The sequence below is a fragment of the Neodiprion pinetum genome, chromosome 2, assembly GCF_021155775.2.
Source record: "Neodiprion pinetum isolate iyNeoPine1 chromosome 2, iyNeoPine1.2, whole genome shotgun sequence".
Lineage (NCBI taxonomy): Eukaryota > Metazoa > Arthropoda > Insecta > Hymenoptera > Diprionidae > Neodiprion > Neodiprion pinetum.
In genome coordinates, this window is record NC_060233.1 from 11,894,808 (window position 1) to 11,914,073 (window position 19,266).

Below are 19,266 nucleotides of genomic sequence, written 5' to 3' on the forward strand. Positions count from 1 at the left end.
ATTAGGAAATAACATTAAACAGTTAGAAACGTGATAACCAAAAGTTATTATTATTAATATTCTGTCTGATATTACAATTATAATTGGGCGTTAGGGATTATTTAAATGATTATTCACATATTGGCGACACGTAATGTAAAGGCGACTGAAACGTAGTTTGTAAATATATATATTTACGCGTTCTTATAAACCGCCGGACTATATCAAAATATCGATTCATCGCCAGACATGCGTTCCACGTTCAGAACGATAAGTGTACTCTTTGGGGAATGTTGTTTCTCAAGCTTTCGCTGTACCTTTCCGTCCAAATGTTTATAAAAATCCTTACAGCAGACCACAATTGACTACTTAAATCATAATTATTAATAATCATTCATAGTGAAAATTCTTTCAATGAAGTTAGTTTTTACCGGATAAACAAGTGAAGTAGAATGTGTCGAATAGTCATGTATGTTGAAAATTACACGCTTTGAATACAGCCTTAAAGCGCAGAATTTGAAATTCAAGGTGAACCTCATTTTAGTTCGAAAGTATTTCAAAGATATTCTCAAAAATTATGTGCCTTTATTAGGTGAGTATTATATCATAATTGGACACGTGTTTCTCTATTTATTTATATTAGCTGTACAGTACGAACGACACTTTGAATGTATACATATTCTTCGAAAACCCGAATTACTTTTGCACCTCGTGATCACAGTATTCTTTGCATCTTCATGATATTGTACAATCTATTAATTAACTTTACCCTGTGTAATTTTGAATTTTGAACATTTTCCAAATGACTTTAAGGGCGATAATTTATTTTTTGATTGTATTAAGTACAGTTGATAAAATAGAGACCCTATTTCATATAAAAAAATCTAGGGTGCTTTTCAATAAAAATATGAAGCATTATATTCCAATAGCACTCGAATATCCAAATAATTGCAACTGACTCATTTCTATCCGTAGATAAATATTTGAATCGAATTATATTATCGGACAGACGAATATAAATATCGAATGGATCTTGGTTTTTTTCTCAATCCCACCTTGTTAGCGAACGAACATTTCCGAATCCACTTTGAAAAAGTTCGTGAATTTGTAAGTAATAGAAAAGTCATCCAAATTCAAGAGATTCGAAAAAATTTGCCATTCAATTTTTGAGAACAAAATTCATAATTATTGAATTGTAAATATATACTTGCACGTGTGACGCTATTGTATTCGCTCCTTACGACCTTTGCTAATGCACGTAGAATCAATAGTAAGCTACACGTCATTCGGATTTTTCTTTCGCCTTTCCCATTACTATTCAAATCCAGAGCATACAACTGTGATAGCTTTGAATAAATGATGAATTGGTACATGAATAAAGCAGTTTGCAAGGTGGAACTAGGTAAAAAGTATAACAAGAAATGATTATCATACATCTAATCGAAACCCTTGAACAGGTCTTGCAATATTTTTCATAAATTTTGTGCCCATGTTTACTGTATGATATTTTTTTATATTATATGTGTGCTTTATCTGTTGTTAAAGAGTCTGCGAGAAAACAATTTTACTATCGTTATACTGATTATATCTAGAACGCAAGGTTGTTATGATTTCCTACCGCGATGAATATATTCCGATATCGAATTATAAATGAATACTCACAAGTATTATTCACTCATATCACATCAAGTGCCTACAGTGGCACAATGGAAATTTAATAGGGCATATTGGTTTTCATGATTGGTGGTGACATATATATGTTTTTCTCTTGTGAACAGACTAAAGGGCGAAAGATATGACAGCTTTCGCAACAGATGTCCAAGTCCTACAAACTCTCAAAGTTCATACAAGTGATGTAAACAGTGTTGACTTTGCAGGCGATTGCATACTAGTCACAGCTTCTGGGTAAATAATTCATTCAAATTTTATTTCTACTCGAAGTAAATCTTTTGAATACATTTTCCAAGCCATCTAAATTGAACGAACGCGTTTTCCTTCAGCCAGTTACCATTTGACCTGTTCTAATTTCCTATGAACAGCTACTGCGGTTCGTAGTCAAAAGTATACTAAAGAATTCAACAGATTAAGATGCACTTCTTTCTACCGTTATGTAAAAAAAGTTAACGAATCGACTACGACCGGCATTTAGGATAAAATGTGATTTTTTTCGTCATAACCAAACTTTCAGAAGTATAATTTGCTGTGCTTTATAATGTGGCGCATGCAGTTGATGATCCTTATAAAAAATTACTACTACTCTCCAAGTGGTATGGAATATACTGAAGTGACTTTTAGAATTAAATACCGGGTGTTTAGGCATTGTGCATTTTCTACCACTAAATGTGATTTTTCCATATTTGGCATACCAATTAACAGTGAAATTATATTCTTGGAGATGAACTCCTCTAATCTCATACTTCCATAGTGTAGTTATAATTTTTGACCGAAACAATTTGCAAGTATCTTACTATATTGCAAATATTTAACATACAGGGTGTCCCATTTTAACTTACACAACTGAATAACCCAAAAAATTACATGCTAATAAAAAAATGTTTCAAAAAAAAGTTGTTAGGTAACAACTATGACCTTTCCTTTGGCATTGACCTCGATTTTTAAGGTTATTTGAAAGTCAACGTGTGTTTTTCAAGTGAAAACCTCTATTTTAGACTTCGGGTTCCGAAAGAGCGGAAAGGGAGAGAAAATTCTACGTTCAGATAGGTACATGTTATGCGTCAATGTGAACTCTACGGGTCATTTAAAGGTCAAATTTTGACAAATGGAGCTGGAAAAGCTCCTAGCTACGTTCTCCCGTCGGCTCCGGGGGTGATTACACGTAGCATGAAAATATACGCGAGTAAGCATCGCGGTGAAGGGATCTCCTGATTAATAAATCTTTGACTCTGTACAGACTTGTGTTTTAAGTGGCCGAGTCATGCAATGCTTCATTTAATGCATTAATTTGACCTTTAGGGCCATTTCGACCTATAGAAAAAATACATATCGTTGGTCAAGGTCACCGATGTATGGCATTCCTTGACCCAAACAGCAATATTACGATTTACCAGCTTTCCTGCACCAAGCGGAAATTTAACCGTTAAATGACCCCTAGAGGTCATTTTCACCCCTAACATGGATACCTATCTGGACGTAGAGTTTCATACTCTTTCGGTATCTCAGGTCAAAAATAGAGGTTTTCATTTTTAAAACTAACAATTTGACCTTCAAATAACCTTAAAAATGAAGGTCAATGCTAAAGCGAAGGTCATAGTTGAGTCAGGCCTTCAATACCCAACAACTTTTATTTGAAACATTTCTTGATTCGTTTGTAATCTTTTGAGTTATTCAACTGTGCAAGTTAAAATGGCACACCCTGTGTGTTACTGCAATAGTTGTGTAGGAGTCTCGTACGCTTGCAATAAGATTCAAGGCATCAACGATTATTAACTATTTTATCTATTTTCTACCCCTGTACCTAATAGAGACAAACGAGTTCGAGTATGGGAATGGCAAAAGGGTTTAGGGTATGTGGAGGCCTCCTATTCGCCTTTGATGGGTCATAAATACGGAGTAACTTCCGTTAAAGTCAGTCCTCAGTCTACAATGCTGGCTTCGGCCAGCATAGATGGAACGACGCACCTCTGGAATTTGAGGGTATGTTTTTTTCTCTACCTTCACTATTCTCAGTGCGTTACGAAATAAAGAGAGTTGATAGAAGCCGTCTAAGGTTCCATGGCGATGATCTGTAGTAATATTACTAATAATTATACCGGTGCACAACAACAGTCGGGGGCCAGGATACACACGATGGTTCAAGCTGGCGGCGAAGCTGTTAGAGCCTGCAGATTCTCACCTGACTCAACTCTGCTCGTTACCGCTGGCGACAGTGGCCAAGTCTGTGTTTGGGATTTGGTGCATCGAAATTTGATTCGGTAATTTGCAAGTTTTTTTCGATCATAAGCCCCTTATTCTCATGAAAAATGACTTTAAAAAAATCCGTACGCTAACGCTCAAAATAGTCTTTTAACTGTGTGTTCATTAAGAATGTGGCCGTGACTATAAAAAAATATGGCGTCAGATCGGGTTATCAGCAGAACTTTTCGGACTCGATTTTAACTAAATTATACGAATATGAAGGGACAGGAAAACTTTGTGCGATCGGTTACACTGTTCTTGTGTGCTATTGAATTGGCAGAGAGTGAAATACAGTACATTTTTATTATAATTAAATGAAATATATTAGGAATCACTAAATATTTCTACCAAATTTGTCAATATTCGTAGAATTTGTCAGAGATTCTTATGTTATAGTAAAAAATTATCGGAAATTTGTGTTCCAAGTAAATTTATAGAAATTTTTTGAAGTTTTCCACAACAATTTACGACAGGGCTACCAGCAGATAGTATTGATATTTAACATTCCAATAGCAGGTAAATACTGCTGGTGTCCTTAATTGACGTACCCACGTTATGGATTATGTATATATATAGGTGTACTTTCGCGCTTGGAGGTCATCCATTAATTACGTCACACGCAAAGGGCGAGGGAGGGGTCCACAAATGGTGACTCGACGCGCCAGGGGGGGGGTCAAAAGCTGCAGGACGTCACATTTCATCTAAAATATTAATACAACCGAATATCACCACGGGTGAAATGACCGTTGTTATATGAGAATGTTACTTTTTGTATTTACATATAATTTATTCAAAATATTTGCGCACCGACTTGTCGGCCGTCTTTATATTCATGCACCAAAAGACCGATAACGACTACATTCGACGTTTACTGTCGCTTCTTTATGATATTTTTTTTAGTTCTGTTATTTTTTTGTCATTCAAAATAAACAAATTATATAAAACTCTGATAAATAATGTCGAGGATGCTCTGTGGTTGGACGAAGATGTTGATCGCCATCCAAGAAGGTAACGAAGTGAGTGCTATACCGGTAATGAATGATGTAAAGGAATGGTTTGAAAATCCAAGGACATAGGATGATTTTTTTTTTTTAACCAACAGCGATATAAGTATATGTGTTTTTTGTTTTCTATTTATTTTGAGTAGCTATCTATTGTCTGAGGACGTACACATTGTTACTATTTTTGAAAATTTTAAAAAGTATAAAGATAATATTAGAAGGAAGTACCATTTTAGTGATGCCACAATAGGGGGAGGGGCAGTAACTATGAAATTTGTGTGACGTAATTTACGGATGACCCCTTGTCGTTGTTACGGCCAACACTGATCGCCGAAACAATTCCTAGTCGTGCGTGCATATGTTATATACCCACCATACACTCGCGTACACAGTGTTGAAGCAAATGGCAAAATGGCACTCTGGCAAATGATGTATTCTAAATATAACATCTTGTTGTGGAAAAATATTGAAGAATCAAACACGTACGATACGGTTGTGATTGCAGCCAATCATGCGTTAAAAACACTAAGTCAAGTGGTGTATTCATTCTGAGGACTCAACTATTGATCCACATACCTGATGCTAACCAAGTAATATATAAGTCTGATATGATGCCCGTGGATTATTCTTATTAATGAAACATATTCGATCGCCAATTATACTACTCTACAATGTGGTGAACTTATAATCAATAATTAATTACAAATTTGTAAATTATACATTATTGTTAGGGATTTATTGAAACGTGCTGACGATGAGTATAATATGTGAGAGCTCAAGAGTCGAGCCTAAGAACAATTCGGTAAAGATTGTAAAAAAGGCTTCACAAAAATTTGGTCTCGTCTTTGTAGCTCGTTCCAGCAACATGAAGGAGCTGTTCAAAGCGTGTGTTTCTCGCCTGATTCCTGTTGGCTCGTGACGTCCTGCACATTTGGTGTTCTGAAGTTATTTTCTTCGGCCGAATTGAGCGATACTTGTACCTCGGACAATCAAGTTATATCCGCCCTTAGTTCCGTAGACGATGCGCATGATTTAGGTGTCGTTTCTTGCGATTTCTCAGCTTATCAAGAGGTGAGGGGTAAGTTAATCGTAATCCATATACGTTTGTAAAATATCTTTGCAAGTTCCAAGATGATGCCAATTCTCGGTGTTTTTAAAATGTTCTTATCGGAACGCTTAATAATTTTCATTATGTGTTTCTACCAACATTGTTCAACCATTTGCACATCAACTTTCGATTTTGCAGATAACGAACCGTTCAAAAAGTTGTATCATTTGGTAACATGTGGAAATGATCATACGGTTAAGTTATGGGAGGTGGTTGTGGTGCAAAATAAATGCGAGATGCATCCGTCGATCGCGTCGATAAATTTGTGTAGAACTATGGAAAAGCATAGCAGTGCTTTAATGTGCGTTCGGTTCAATTCGAATGGTTCTTATATAGTCAGCAGTGGGTTGGATAAGACGTCGGTTATTTGGGAAACAGTAAGTTTTTTTAATATCCTGTACAACCCGCTAATTATCAGTGCCAGAAACGCAAACTCTGTTATGTACACACTGTTTCAGAGGACTGGAAAAATACTCGCGGTTCTTGAAGGCCACAAAAGATACGTTGCTTGCTGTGCCTTTTCCAGGGATGGTAATTTGCTCGCTACGGGTAAGCCTGGTTCATTTTGTTAGTGCACTTATTTTATTTATGTATAAACACGAATAAATCAGCACCCATCAGAAATATTGGATTTTCTATTGAGCTGACTAGAAGTAATCCTGAAAAATTTCTTTCTTATATCGCAGGATCCAACGACAAGTCCGTTATCGTTTGGCATTTAAATGGGAATTTGAGCCTTGACTCTGATCTTGTGAGACGTTGTAGCCCCAAAAAGCATTATACTTATGCCGGTGAGGTACGTAATCAAATCTTGAAACTCATCGAATCATCAGACACACTTTCATCATGAATTTCAATGACAATGTAATTGCACCAACGCTCATTTGTTTTCCCTCGGTAGAAGATTGATAACAATTTGTGATAGAAAGTGGAATAAGCTAATAATAGCGCGATGAATTGATATGTAAATATTTCTTAATACAAGCGTCCATTTGCTGTACAATGAACCCATTCTTGCAGTGCTGAATGTGTGCAAGCAGGAAAATTAGCGATTTTTTTCTCCTCATATTTTCAAAAAAGAATAATAGACAACCAAACTAACTGTTGTGTTTGGAATTTAATATTCAATCGCATTGTGTATTATCGGTTGATTGTTTTGTGCTAATTTAGCAAATATTAAGGCACGGAGAACAGTGTGCAATCTGTTGGACTGCAATTTTGTTACAAATTAATTAAAAGTAAAATATGCGGTAAAAATCACTTTAATAATTAAATACGGTCGAATGTCACGCCAATTAGTGCAGTATATTTACTGCCATCAGAGGGCGTCTTCTAAGTTCGACAATTTGAATACAGGACTAAGCTAATTACTAAATTAGTATAATTGTAAATGAAAGTGCAATTACAGATCGTTTTGGGAGAGCACGAAGTCGTAAAACAAGCCGAGTGCACTGACAACAAAGTTAGCCTGATACAAAAAATCGATGATCATGGCGGGGCAGTTAATACCGTTGCCTTTCATGGAAACACCCTGATGGCGTCTGGGTCAGGGTAAGTGAAACAGATAACTGAGGAAAATATGTACTGCACATACATTTTACAACATAATTCTTCAGTGTCGCAAGTTTGTATTACGGAAGTAAAAAAGAAGTGCTAATGTGTTATGGACCATTCATGATAGTGTAGTCTTCGCTCCTAATAATTGGTATCCATGTTCAGGGACAAATCTGTTCGTATCTGGGAAGCTGTCGAAATTGATGACGAAACTTACAGCGGCGAGGTGAAGTTTGAGGAGAAAAGCTTCGGCCCGTTAGAAGGTCACAAGTACAGCGTAAATCACGTGGAGTTTAGCCCATGTGGCACTATGCTCGCTTCCTGCTCCTTGGACGGTACAACAATCGTGTGGGATGCAGAGGTACCAACGTTAATTTTTTATTAGTATTAGATAAACGGCTGTGTATCCCTTACGCTGCAGTTTCTTTTGGAGAACAAACATGGAGATATACAGTTCTCTTTTCAAATGATAGCTAGATTGTGGGGATCTATAATTTGGATGTAGCTAGGGATAGAGTCGGCAACATCTATGAATTTCGAGTGTCGGCGTTAAGTAGCAAAGCTACACAGGGAAAGCGAGGCTGATATAACGAGGTATAATATTGTATAACGCATATTATTCGTAATTAGGTCGCAAACGTACGTATGGTATCAATTTTCGAAAGTGTTCTTCTGTCACCAAAACTTTCTGGTGTGTTGTTCTCCACGCTCTCCGCACATTAGTAGCGAGCCCTGTCTACAGCGATACGGGGACGTTAATGGCATATAAATAGAGTATGAACTGCGCATGCGGGCCGAAAATCGCTCGGTCCGTAAAATAAGATAGAAACGCACATGGTCGATATCGTTTTCTTTTTAACCAGAAACGTAACTGTTATATTAAGCGACCATTTGAAATTTTCTTCTCGAAAGTGGATAGAAAAAAGACATTGAGTGTTGAAGAGAATTTTTCTTATTATATTTATCTTATCGAACACCAGTTCCTTTCTTCTGTTCGTTACATCAATTAATTGTTATTGTTAATGTGTTTGAATACAATAATTAAACCTCACGTTGTGACATTCCATTTGCTTATGAAACGATCTTCGAGATTTTTCGTCTCCTCGCAGTTATAAACTCTGGCAACATGTATTGCATTGGTTTCTAAATAATTGTCTTCGTATTCACTTCAATCAGTGGTCGTATACGACTACAATCTACATTATACGGACAGTCGGGGGTTCACTCAACGGTGATACATTACTGAGCCATTGACAAACGACCAATCAAATGTTTAGCAAGAGACAGGCATTGCCTACGAGTGTTTCCTTCTCTCTCACTGTTAGCGTTACCTTAAGAAGTACAGGGAGTGCCTAGTCTATGCTCTACGTCTATGGTTAGTGGTATGGTAATCAGCTGACCGTTTTAGTCGAATTCTACGAATATCAAAGTATGGAAAATATCGTGCAAGCTGTTAGACTTTCATTTCGTGAAATTGAGTCCATTTAAAATAAAATATGCGGTTAAAAACAAGTTTTATTTTAAAATATGACTGCCATGACAGTTGATGCCGTATATTTACTGCCGCTAGATGGCGGCCTCTCAGTTTAAGGATTTTAATATACTAAAGTAAGAAATCATGTTGATTTTGTACAGACGGGGGGTAGAGCAAAGGCGAATTTTATAAATTCTGGACCGGGGATTCGCGTTTGCCGATGGTCTCCAAATGGGAAAATGATTGCTACAGCAGGAGATGACGAAAAAACGACATTATGGAATGTGGATACCATGGAAGAAATGCAGTAATTATCACATCTGAATTGATTTTATGTTTCTAACCGCTATTCAACGTACTGAATAGTAAATTCTGTTGACCGTACGTAACCAACATTTATATATAACAATCCTGATGTCCTCAGGATTTTTGAAGGGCACTCAGACGCGATCACCGCCATTGCCTTTACCCCAGACTCAAACTACTTGGTGACTGCATGTAGTGAAGGAACATGGAGGCTATTTGACGATATAAATACGCACACGAAATGTCCGTTAATTTTTTGCGAACAGGGACATGATCTAGGGGTACAAGATTCTGACTTTAGTCCTGTTTTAGAACCTGTAGCATCTGCAGGTAAATTCTCATTCGTTTCTGCGCATGATAAAAGAATTGGAATCCCTAATGCGAGCGTTATTCGGAGATAAGGCGCCACGATGGACAATCAGCTGATCATTTCAGAGGAATTTTACTTGTTCCAAGGCACAGAATAGATCGTGCAAGCCTTTACATTATTATTTTGAGACATTAAGTCAACGTAGAGTAAAATATGTGAAAAAACCCGCCTTTATAATTAAAGACGAATTAGTTCGAGGAATATTTTTTTCGATACCAGATAACGCCTTTTCGGATTTGAGGATTCGGAATAGATGACTGCATGAAAATGTTATATTCACTTTCATAAGTGCTTTTTCGACACAGTATGCGTAAAATAATTCAACTCTACGCACTGCATCGAAAGGTGCCATTTCATGCAATATTAACAGTGCTTAACATCGGATTATTTTACGCACACTACCACAGAAAATCGTATTTTACCTACTTGTTGCATAATTTATTATTATCATGCAATTATAAGGGTATTTTGAAAATTAATTGGAAAGAGATCGCGTACATACTGAGATAGTCTCTTCGTTCTTGAATCAGTGTCGAAATCAAGAGCGAATGTAGTATATGCAAATTAGGCATACCGCGTTAGCCAATTAGGATTCGGTAGATTAATTGGTATTAAATAAGCAACTCTTGAATTCGACACTAGAAAAGATTGACCCTAAATGCAGCTGTTTATAGTGAGTGATCAAGTTTGTCAGATTGAGACGCTAATTGATTGACAACTTTTCACAAAGTGCCGCTGACGGATCCAAGCGGCGTCAATCGTCATTCCTACTTGTTGGCAACTTGTGGTAATGATTCTTTGGTTAAGTTATGGCATATCACGATATACCTCGATGCTGTACCTGTATCCCGCGAAGAAGAGTTATATACTTCCATAAGTACAAGCAACGCTACGGGACAAACATACAAGCTGTGGAAGTCGATGGCGGGACATGGTGGTAACGTTATGAGCGTGAGATTTTCACCTATCAATGGGGAAATTCTAGGCAGCGTTGCTACCGACCGAACCGCCCGATTGTGGAGTGTGGTGAGTGATTTTTGAGCCACACCGTAGAATGATTTCAAGTAAACTACGTGATCGAGATCTAGTGAGAACTCAAATGTTAATTTCGGAATGATTGTAATAACTTACGCTCTTGGAAGAGCGGTAAGTTTAAAAAGGACTAGACGATACTATGAATAATTGTCGCGTTTCTTTAGTATTCAGGAGTCTGTCTGCACGTACTAGAAAATCACGACAGCCTTGTGACCACATGTGCCTTTGCTCAAGATTCGTCGCTGTTTGTTACAGGTACGTTCTAAAACAATGCAATGTTGTGTAGCGTGTACAAAAATCGGGCTTGTTTGTGGAGCATCCAAATATCAGCATCCAAAATGGGGTATCGCATGATCCATAAGTAGCAGGCAAAAGAGCGTTACTGCAAATTTTGACACCGTCAGGACTATTCATATCGCACATTTGAAATATGGAACACAGCTAAAGTAGAAAATTTTGTGGAAGTGGTTACACTTTTCTTCTATTACGTTAAGTTCCTATAGTGAAATATACATTGAAAAATTGCTTATACGATTTAATTCTCGGATGGCGGTCATCGTATTCTATTTTTCTTCGTCAAAAGGCATTTTCCGATATTTTGGATTATGGTATCCGCAAAAAATTTTGATGTTATGTTTGCAGGAGCCTTAGATAAGACTGTACTAGTATGGAAATTGCCTCAACAATTGGTGTCGCAAAGTATTCTCGCAGATAGACTTAGGCAAGCGAAGAAAAGAGTAAGTATTTCATTTCGTGAGTGTTTTATGAATTGTAAATACATTCGTGCATTTTCATTCCGAAAAGATAGTAAAATGTAGTGGTGGTAATTTTAGGTGGCTGACTGGAAATTCGAAGAAGTAGCAAGATGGTTCAGGGAAATCGAATTGCCCCAGTTGGCCGAAAAAATTCAAGGCACGTCTCTGAGTGGACGTCACCTATTAACGATGCCTGAACAGACTTTGGTTGATGGCTTACAAATTCAGGATGATGAGGTATTCATTCCATCCCTCATTGTTTGCTCATTTTAATAAGTTATGACTTTTATTCTGCCCCCCCCCCCCCCCCCCCCAACCTCCTCTAATTATAAATTTTAAACGTTCGTATGACTTATGTTTGACATTTTTTCAGACTATGGAAATCTTTGGCAAACAATTATACTGGTTGAGACGGGAGGACAGCTATACGTGGAACATTCCCGAGGAAATTGAGATACCGCACGAGTTCTTATGCCCAATTACACACGAAGTTATGCGAGAACCGGTACAATGTTCAGGTCTGCTATTGTCCATATTACAGCACAGCTTCAGTTCTGAAGTACGTGTGACAGTGTGACGTATAATTTTTCATTTGCATAATTTTCAGATGGTTTCACTTACGAGCGAGCTGCAATCAACGAGTGGTTGTTAAGTGGGAAATATTCAAGCCCCATGACAAATGCGCCGCTACGCGATACAAAGTTTGTTACAAATGTTTTCTTGAGGAATAAAATATGCTCTGTTTTGTTCGGTGACCACAAAGAAGAGTGACATAGAGCTTGAAGCAGGAGAGTGATCATTTATAATTGTTTGTGTTCGATAATTTAGCTCTCCGGTTATGCAACTTGATACATGCGAGAATTGCTTGAGAAATCACGGATAGAGTGGTCTACCGTATACTGTCAACTTATGATATAAGAAGCACTGTGCACGCAATTTTATGAACAGATGGAAACAGTAAAGATGTGCTGAGAGTGGACCCATTAGATTAAAGGCGCTTTGTATAATTGGCTCCGTAAAGACGACCATAATCAGCCTGTTAGATTGAACGAATAAATGAGGCGAGAAAAAATCTCAATTTCCTCGATTTTTTCCCAATTCTCTTACAAGTGGGGATTGATAAACAGGTAAACAAGAAAACGTTTATAATCTACCACCTTTATTTCGATGATCACATTTCACTATATTACTTGCCTCACGAATCTATACGAAAACTGGAAAAACATACCATGCCCGATATCATCCGCATTTGGATAATTCTACACTGTTGTTGAGATTGTAGAGAAATGAGGATAATTTAATCCTATTCTAGTGCAGAATATATTTCGTACGAGTTTAGTATGGTAATGTAAAATAATTACTATACCTCTATATCTGTATACACATTTCGATCTTGTTTTGCACTATATTCACTTACACCGAGTGATCGTTTTTTCAACGTGTGTTTTCAAACCACGAAATATTAAAGTCTGTATCTCTGTGATAAAACATCGATTAAATCGAGATGTTCTTTATATGTTAACTGCAGTTGTATTGACCTAAAGAATTTTTCAATAAAATTATAGACGGTATTTATACGTTTAGTCAATCAATTATATTGTTAATAAAAATAAAATTGCAGAAATGTGTTCCTAGCGATGTTTAATCAATCTGTTCCCCATGTTCTAGCGTAGCATTTCATTACTCATAATATAGCAGAACGGACTAGACCACACCAAAGCATTTTTTGAGTTGGCGCGACAAGTGTAAGTTTTTCTCGTGACGAAGATATTCTTATTTTTCTACGTCTGCCTGGACAATTCTACACCGATTGTTAGTGAAATCTTCAATTCTAGAAACTTTCCTTCGAACTGGTTCTACAATGGATTCCCCAAATTCCTCATATACAAGACTGCATACTGAAATTTATAATTCTATTTTAGTGCGTTCGGTATTTACATATGATTCCTTGATTACTTCGAAACACGACGCTTTTTCTCTCTCTGCGGGGTGCGTTTTCAGGCGTTCTTCTCTTCTCGCGGTGCGTTTCGACTTAATAAAGGAATCAGATGTAAATACCGAACTCAGCTTATATATAGATAACAGCTATATGTATAACTAGCAGTCCGTCTCTTCTTGTGGCAAAACTATTAAACAGAGCCATATACATATATGCTCTCGCGGACTTTTTTGTAGAGCTGATCGAGGTCTTTAAACTGTATCTATAGTCAGAGTTCGCATAAGTGTGTGATCTTCCGTTCCCACTTGGATTAGAAGTATTGTTACATCTATAAAACTATTGATCTAGTTCTAAGAAAATATAGCCTAAACCCTGGCCAAATGTTGTAGCTATCCAGAAAAAAAAAGAATCGAAATCGGTTCGATAGTTCTGGAGTTATAAGTGAACATATAGGCAGACAACGGAGACGTTGAGTTTTATGCTAGAGATAACATACATATGGTGAGCCAGAACGGCCAGAACTATTGCTCCATAAGTTATCAATGCGCTCCTCTTGAAAATTTCAACATTAGCCAATCCGGTAGCATCTGATAGCTCAGGACAGCTGCTGAGCGCATGGCGCCATGACGGTCAAATTACGATCCGCCAGTCCTGTTCGCGTTTTGTTCTGAGCCATTGATATAAGAATTTAAAGACAGTTTCTTCTAGGTATATTCATGAGAAATTTGTTGCGACTATTCATCTCCCATATTAAATAGACAAGAGAAGTCAAATGCACTGTGACGTCTTATAATTTGAAATGTCACTACTCTTATAATTATAATATACCAGAGGTTCTCTGGAATGGACCTCCTCGTAACGCGCGTGATACATCTTGCTTAATTCTGATTGGCTACAACCCGTGCTCGCATCCTGAAGCAAACCTTCCTTGATATGGCGGATAAGAACAAATTCCGTAGAATGGGTTGGTTGACAAGTGACCACTGAAATATAATAATACTGGAACGCACACTGCATAGCTTGGTATTTGGCTGGCTTTCCGGAGAGAGAGATAGTTTGGAGTTGAAGTGCTGTTTCTCGTGCACTGGTACAATCTTCCAAAAAGTGTGTATACCGGAGATCAGTGCCCCTTTCAAATCATCTCTGGTGACACTACGTCATTGCTTAGAAAGTCTCACACATGCGCAGTAGCTAGTAGAAGGAGACAGCACTTCACCTCCGAGCTATCTGTCTTTCCAATACCCCCACTATCACAGTGAGCGTTTCAGTCAGCTTTGACTGAAGATACCTATATGATCTACCTATCATGCCAGTAACATTTTTAGGAAGTTGGCTACGCGTATCAACTAGACGAATTGCAATCTTCACTTTTTCGGCATCGATGCTTCCTCCGTATGCTCCATGTTTATATCTTTGAATGCGTTCCGAAATTAGCTAGCAGCGCTAAAATCTCCTTAGGACAGAAGCAGACCCTATTCACGAACTCGGGAGCGCAAGAGATAAAATATTGTTGACAGCACTGGGAGCTAATATCGGAACGCACCCTTTATATGCTCTAAGGTTGCAATTGATGAGGGTCCTTTCAAGAGAACCTCTCGGTATATGATGAAATATATACGATGGGCCCGTGCGATTATTTTAGCTTTTGAATATAACAGAAATTATCAGGGTGCTACCTTGAATTACGAATGCGGTCGGTCAAAAACTATTTTAACATAGTTTAAGGCTGCTGAGAGCGAGGTAATGAAAAAAATGGAATCAAGAACTGTTAACCCAAGGAGTGAAATTCGCATTGGTGCCTTAGCCTACGATGTTTCGATTGGTTAAATGCTCTGCAAATCAAAATTCAACCGTGCGGTGGAAACGAATGCCTTTTGCCAAGGAATGCTTAGCGTTACTTGTAGCGGCTTGAAGCATTCTGAACGATAAAAACAGTTACGCCGATATTTTCATCGAGTATTTGTAGCAATTTGATACAAAAATTGTACAATATTTAGAGAAATTTGAACTTTGGATTAGTCACTTCCGGTGATAAAGAATATCGTGTGGCATTCTGCCTACGTCACGAACGTTTCGTTGTGACTGCAAGAAGCGAGCGGTTGGCGGTTAGTCAGCACGACGACACGCATCTGGTAGTAAGCGTGTATTCCGCGTCAGGAACTTGTACTTTGCACAATGGTAAGGAACGCTTTGACATATTGACGTAAAAAAAATAATTGACCAACTCGTTTGAAATAGACAAGAAATATGTATATAAATTGTGCCCTTGTTCCAGGCTTCGTATTCAGAGGATCAGTTGGCCGGTGAGTGACTGAAGCTCTCTGTATCATACTAAGGAGGGCAGATATTTTTTTCTCTTTTTTCTTTACGTTAATTCAGGTCAAGAATACCTTCGCCTTTTTAGACACGCCCCGCTTCTATTTATCGAGGATTACCTTTTATGGCTCGACTTTTGAAAGTGAACGTTCCTCTGTTATACTGACGCTTCTCCCATATTCTTCCTTACATCGACAATTTATTCTCATTCCTGGTTCGAGAGTTCAGTTTTCGCGATTATCTCATGAAGCTGACAACGTAAACAGCCGCGCCTAAATTCTTCGCCTTGTATTATTCCCTAATTTCATGTTTCTATTCAATTTTTAATAATCGTTGTGTTTGCGCGAATTTGAACGCAGATTTTAAATTTTAACGTCCATGACCTACTATTTTCTCAAAGAGTGATTTAAATTTACGAAAAATATCTGGAAAATTCATCAATTTTGCTGTTTTTTGTTTTTATTGATTTCTTTTTGTTCTCTTAATCTTTCACAATATACATAAACATACAAAGATGTATGGATACAGTTATCAAGAACTTTCCAACAGGATGATGTCATCTGTTGAGGGTAAATCATATAACTTAATAATTTTACCTTACTTGTAAAGCTCAGTGACGTCATTAGTATTGATAAAATTCCAATCTTTACTTGTCTCCTGAGGATGGACATAATGACGCACTTATTAGATTTAGGTTCAATTTTTGTTGATTTTGTAAAATCTAATCACAAATTTCTTTGCTCTAGATGTAAAAGTATTTATTTTTGCAATTATAAGATAGAATTATCGGATTTGCAGGAAAAAATTCGCAACATTGTTTTTTTTTCATCTCATCTGGTTTGTTTATTGTCATTTATTAATAATATTTTAGAATTCCAAGAGGCGTTCCAGCTTTTTGATAGCCGCGGAGATGGAAAAATCCACATTGCTCAAATTGGCGACGCCCTGAGAGCCTTGGGGCAAAATCCAACGGAATCAGACGTCAAAAAGTTCACTCACCAGCACAAGCCTGATGAGAGAATTAGCTTCGAGGTATTCTTGCCCATTTATCAAGCCATTAGTAAGTCTCGCACCTCCGATACTGCTGATGACTTCATTGAGGGATTGAGACACTTCGACAAAGATGGAAATGGTTACATTTCATCCGCCGAACTCAGGCATCTGTTAACCACACTTGGTATGTAAACTATTGCCCAACTGATGTATGTTGAGACCTACATGGCAAAATTCTTTTTTTTTCACAAATTCCTCTTAAATATTTTTTATAAATTTCTCTGAACTATGTTAATTCATAGATATTTCTGACAGATTCTGAAAATAATTTTGGACAGCAGTGATTGTTCGTACCAAAAATAAAATATGATTTATTAGATCGTTTCATTATTTTCAACGTCAACAAAATTGTTCAAACAATATTTTTACTAAAAAGTGTGTTATATCTCCGTACTCATTTTTTGTCTATTCGTATATTTGAGGAGCATGATAATTACTAATGGTTCATAATTATTTAGGAGAGAAACTCAGTGATGAAGAAGTTGAGACCCTGTTAGCTGGCCATGAGGATTCACAAGGGAATATTAATTATGAAGACTTCGTTCGTCAAATCATGTGCGGCTGAATGCACTATATTCTTATGCAGTAATTGCTTACTCATTTTTTATTAGTTTCGTATTGTTTTCAAAAGTATTTAAAAAGAAATAAATATCTTTGATTTTTATTTATATGTCACATTCGAAGCAGATGCAAATGTTGCAACAACGATTTATGGATACCATTCATCGGTTGCTATTGTATCACAAGTAAAATAAACTTTTTTATATTATACAAAAAACAAAACAAAAAAGAAAAAAAAACGAATAAGAGAGATAATCAACTCAATTATTTGAATAGAAATCTAGCTAATAAAGTGTGGTGCCTTGACCGAATATCTTTTATGTCGAACCAATCTTCCGTGCTATAATTCAATTGATTAAATCTGAATCGTACACATTCTTAGTGGCTGAGAAATAGCCATCAATAAGAATATTTCTGAGGTACAGCGATGCTCCTCATTTGCGATGTATAATCGTAATATTTAAATCTATCTGGATGGAATAAAAACGTAACTCAAGATGATTGTAAAACATCTTGTTTCTGCATTCAAATATCTAGCTGTTACATTATTTATAATAAACGAATAGTACGCATTTGCAAATTCTCATTTTTACCAATTCATATCGTAAATGTGCGAGGACAGAGAAAATTTATCTGATGTGAGATAAATATAGAACATTACGCTTATCGTATATTAGATTATTAAACTTCTGTGTTTCACATATATAAGCTTGACAACAGTTAGTTTATGCCGTGCATCTGCATTAGTTTCTATTTGTTTCGTGAAGATATTCAAAGACTGTTACTATCAGAAGTCTTAGGTTCTACCTAGTTTCTCACGAAACACTTCAATAATGCACGTCGAAATCTGTATTGTCTATGTCGAATGCAATATCGAGATGCAACCGTAGAAGATAAATTCGTCGAAATTTCAGAAAGTTTTTCGAAATACTTCCGCTACTTATCATTCGTAACTTTACAAGTGATTACGGCACTGTCGTGTCGACAGTCTGTATTCGTAGTCTCCGTCGTAGTTGGCAAACAACTCGTTTTATGCGCATGCGCGACGCGCAGTCTCAGTCTCGTAATCGGACGGTGACGTCAGAGTACACGTACAAGGATAGAATGTTCGGGGAGATTTTCCACATTGCTCCAAATCGCACGTACGCTCAACAGCGCAGCAAGCAAGAAAAGTATTAGCTCAGTGTCTCCAGAAGAAAACAAAATTCTGCTCGACGCAGTTAAACTAAATCCGCCAAGATTTTACGAAAGAAGAAGTATGAGTATTAGAGCCAGTCAGGCGTTGAGTAATTTTGAACGTAGTAAAAACGAAGACATCATGCCAAGTTTAATTTCCAGTAATTGGTGAGTTCACCTATGCGCCATTTTTATTTAACGTTAAACGCCATCTTGCATACTTTGTTATACCGTTCCGTTGCCAATATAATTTGTTTCTACCAACCCCCTGACCTCTTTCGATTATATCGACTACAAATTTGTATCTATTCACAATTATTAAGTCAAGTTATATTTTTGTTTCTTCGTTTAAAGGCCAAGTTCCTCAGTATGACAAAAATTATCTCGATTTCGATGTCTGCCATTGGTTTCTTTTTTTCTGTGTTCTTCACATTCATAATTATCATCTCATGAGATAATGATAATTTGTATGCGCGATGAACAGTTTTTCACCTGCTTAATATTCTATGTATTAATCCCGTAATTGTTACTGGCTCAAAGTCTCGTCAGTTGTTAATATGAGATGATTTAAACTTTTGAATTTACGACTGTAAAGTTCCAGAATGTTCCAAAACTTGTTTTGTTTTCCTCCATTAATATTCTTTATCTTTATTGTGTCTATGATTGTTTTAATCTATTTATATTTAATTTTGCTTAATATAATGTAAAATTACTGAATATTCAA

At 36.8% G+C, this 19,266-nt stretch overlaps 2 protein-coding genes across 5 annotated transcripts; both read left to right on the forward strand.

The window, feature by feature from the left end:
• Positions 1-237: 237 nt before the first annotated feature.
• Positions 238-13,072, forward strand: LOC124212632 (WD repeat, SAM and U-box domain-containing protein 1). Of its 3 annotated transcripts, XM_046612892.1 has the most exons (19): positions 238-571; positions 1,758-1,884; positions 3,462-3,633; positions 3,766-3,911; positions 5,747-5,973; positions 6,142-6,380; positions 6,462-6,552; positions 6,690-6,799; positions 7,412-7,554; positions 7,723-7,918; positions 9,193-9,338; positions 9,456-9,667; positions 10,438-10,733; positions 10,907-10,997; positions 11,385-11,479; positions 11,576-11,734; positions 11,871-12,015; positions 12,105-12,198; positions 12,326-13,072. In XM_046612892.1, the coding sequence occupies exons 2-19, from the start codon at positions 1,775-1,777 to the stop codon at positions 12,378-12,380; spliced, it is 2,727 nt and encodes a 908-aa protein (XP_046468848.1). In that variant the 5' UTR covers positions 238-571; positions 1,758-1,774; the 3' UTR covers positions 12,381-13,072. The 3 variants fall into 3 exon arrangements, with proteins under 3 accessions (XP_046468848.1, XP_046468846.1, XP_046468847.1); XM_046612890.1 differs by having other exon boundaries at positions 12,105-13,072; XM_046612891.1 differs by having other exon boundaries at positions 238-507; positions 12,105-13,072.
• Positions 13,073-15,357: 2,285 nt separating this feature from the next.
• Mlc-c (Myosin light chain cytoplasmic) lies at positions 15,358-17,896 on the forward strand. 2 transcript variants are annotated; one of them, XM_046614778.2, is made up of 4 exons: positions 15,358-15,614; positions 15,712-15,739; positions 16,624-16,929; positions 17,264-17,677. In XM_046614778.2, the coding sequence occupies exons 1-4, from the start codon at positions 15,612-15,614 to the stop codon at positions 17,368-17,370; spliced, it is 444 nt and encodes a 147-aa protein (XP_046470734.1). In that variant the 5' UTR covers positions 15,358-15,611; the 3' UTR covers positions 17,371-17,677. The 2 variants fall into 2 exon arrangements, with proteins under 2 accessions (XP_046470734.1, XP_046470733.1); XM_046614777.2 differs by lacking the exons at positions 15,358-15,614; positions 15,712-15,739 and adding an exon at positions 15,772-16,321 and having other exon boundaries at positions 17,264-17,896.
• Positions 17,897-19,266: the final 1,370 nt, after the last annotated feature.